The following is a 1,876-nucleotide window of genomic DNA, read 5'->3' on the forward strand; positions in this document are numbered from 1 at the left end:
TGGAACGGCGGTGCCTGCCTCTTCTGTGTCCTCTTTCTTCTCTCTCTCTTCCACGATTCCCGAGATAAAGCCACAGAGGAACAGCGCAGGGCACTGCCTGGCATGCAGCCTCTGCGCGTAGACGTCCATGCTCGGGCTGGCGCGGGCCCAATAGATATTAAAAGCTCGGCGCCAGAGTGACTGGCGCCGAGCTCGGCGCCATTCACTCTGGCGCCGAGCCCTCTTGCAGGTCATCCACCGTGTCCAGGAGCTCGGCGCCAGAGACGCTAGCGCCTAGCTCGGCGCCAGAGACGCTGGCGCCGAGCTAAGGGTCCATTTTCTAAATTCTTTCCGCCAGAGATCTATTTGTGAGTAACTTTCAAAAAAAAAAAGGCTAAATTGTAAAAAATTTGGTCACCGTGGCTGCTCTCATACGGTGGTGTGTGGGCTCTTCTTCTAGTATGGGATCGATCCGCAACTAAAACTAAAAGCGGTTATGGCAGAGGAGCAGTTTTGCTAAATGAGCCCAACAGATTAAACTGAACGGTTTATATAGAAGCCAGCTAGCTAGTCGATTCGGTAGTCAAACTTGTCTTGATTTATCTATGCAGATATCATCGGATTTAATTTTTCAAAAAGCTTCAAGGCAAAAGCGGGTAAACACGCGATTGAGACGGAACTAACGCGAATAACACGCAAGTTCTTGAAGTTTGGAACCAAAGCATCATCAGAAATAAAACTACGGGCGCTTGATGATGAGCAGACTTATATATTGTTCCATTATTTCCATCACACTATATACTTATCCATGCTCATTTATTTTCAGGCACGGTACTGTATTATTTTGTAACTGCGTGGTCCGTCGCCAGCATACATGGGAATTTTTACTCGTTCTCGTTAGGTTTTGGTCTTTTAGATACTGATGATGCAATGCAACCCACATATGCACGGTCAGTTCATGCGGAAGGAGAAGCCGGCCGGGGCGAGGCGGAAGACGCCGCTGAGCATCCCGGCGAGCGAGCCCTGCAGGTAGGAGGCCAGCGCCCCCGCCGCCGGCAGGCTGGCGTTGCACTTGGCCAGCGGCGTATCGACCAGCAGCTGGCAGGAGCCCACAAGCGCCTCCAGCGCGCTTGTCAGGTCCGCCTCGATCGCGAACGACCCGTTGCGGCTCGTCGTCCCGCCCGCCACCACGTTGCCGCCGCACCGCAGCTCCACGTTGGCGTCTGCGTTCACCGTTGTATTGTATACATCAGTTGCATGTGCAGATCGGTAACGTGCGGAGGTTGCATCATTGATTTGGAAGTTGTCGCATGCCCCTGGGAATGCCGGAGAAGTGGTGGCGTCGATCAGCGTGCCGGTGTTGCACGGCACGACGCCGGTGACTACGAGCTTGCCGAGCCTGCTGGTCTGCGCGAAGGCGGTCGTGCACGCCGCGGTGGCCACTGCAACGGCGAGGAGGAGAATGGACATGGACCCTTTGGGTTTGGTTGCCATTGGCGGAATCGGAGTTTAAGTTATGGGGCGCACTGCGTTGGTGTACGTACTGCAGCTCGATCTCGGGAGCTCGATCGTCTTGCTGTGTTAGGGTAGTCCCAATGGTGTATTGATGATGGTTTTTATCCTAATTAAATGACTTGCCACGTAGGCAAAACGCTGATGTGGCAACGTAATTAATGAAGAAAGAGAGCAAAAATCATAGAAATGGTTTCTTCATGAAGAAACCAGGTCTACTCTTGACCCAATGCACTAAGAAACCATGAAATCGCCATTGGGGAGAAACCACCAGTTTCTAGAGAGCTCGTGTCGCACTCCCATTAGAGGAAAAGATAGAGTTGGGAGAGAGAAAGAGAAAATAATTATTACTCATAGAAACCATGGGTTGGAAAGGAGTACTTTT

At 51.9% G+C, this 1,876-nt stretch overlaps 1 protein-coding gene across 1 annotated transcript; it reads right to left on the minus strand.

The window, feature by feature from the left end:
- Positions 1-413: 413 nt before the first annotated feature.
- On the minus strand, positions 414-1,557 carry LOC136496864 (uncharacterized). The gene has a single exon (XM_066492630.1). The coding sequence runs from the start codon at positions 1,471-1,473 to the stop codon at positions 931-933; it is 543 nt and encodes a 180-aa protein (XP_066348727.1). The 5' UTR covers positions 1,474-1,557; the 3' UTR covers positions 414-930.
- Between the last annotated feature and the right edge of the window lie 319 nt (positions 1,558-1,876).

This window comes from Miscanthus floridulus, chromosome 1 (assembly GCF_019320115.1).
Source record: "Miscanthus floridulus cultivar M001 chromosome 1, ASM1932011v1, whole genome shotgun sequence".
Taxonomy (NCBI): domain Eukaryota; kingdom Viridiplantae; phylum Streptophyta; class Magnoliopsida; order Poales; family Poaceae; genus Miscanthus; species Miscanthus floridulus.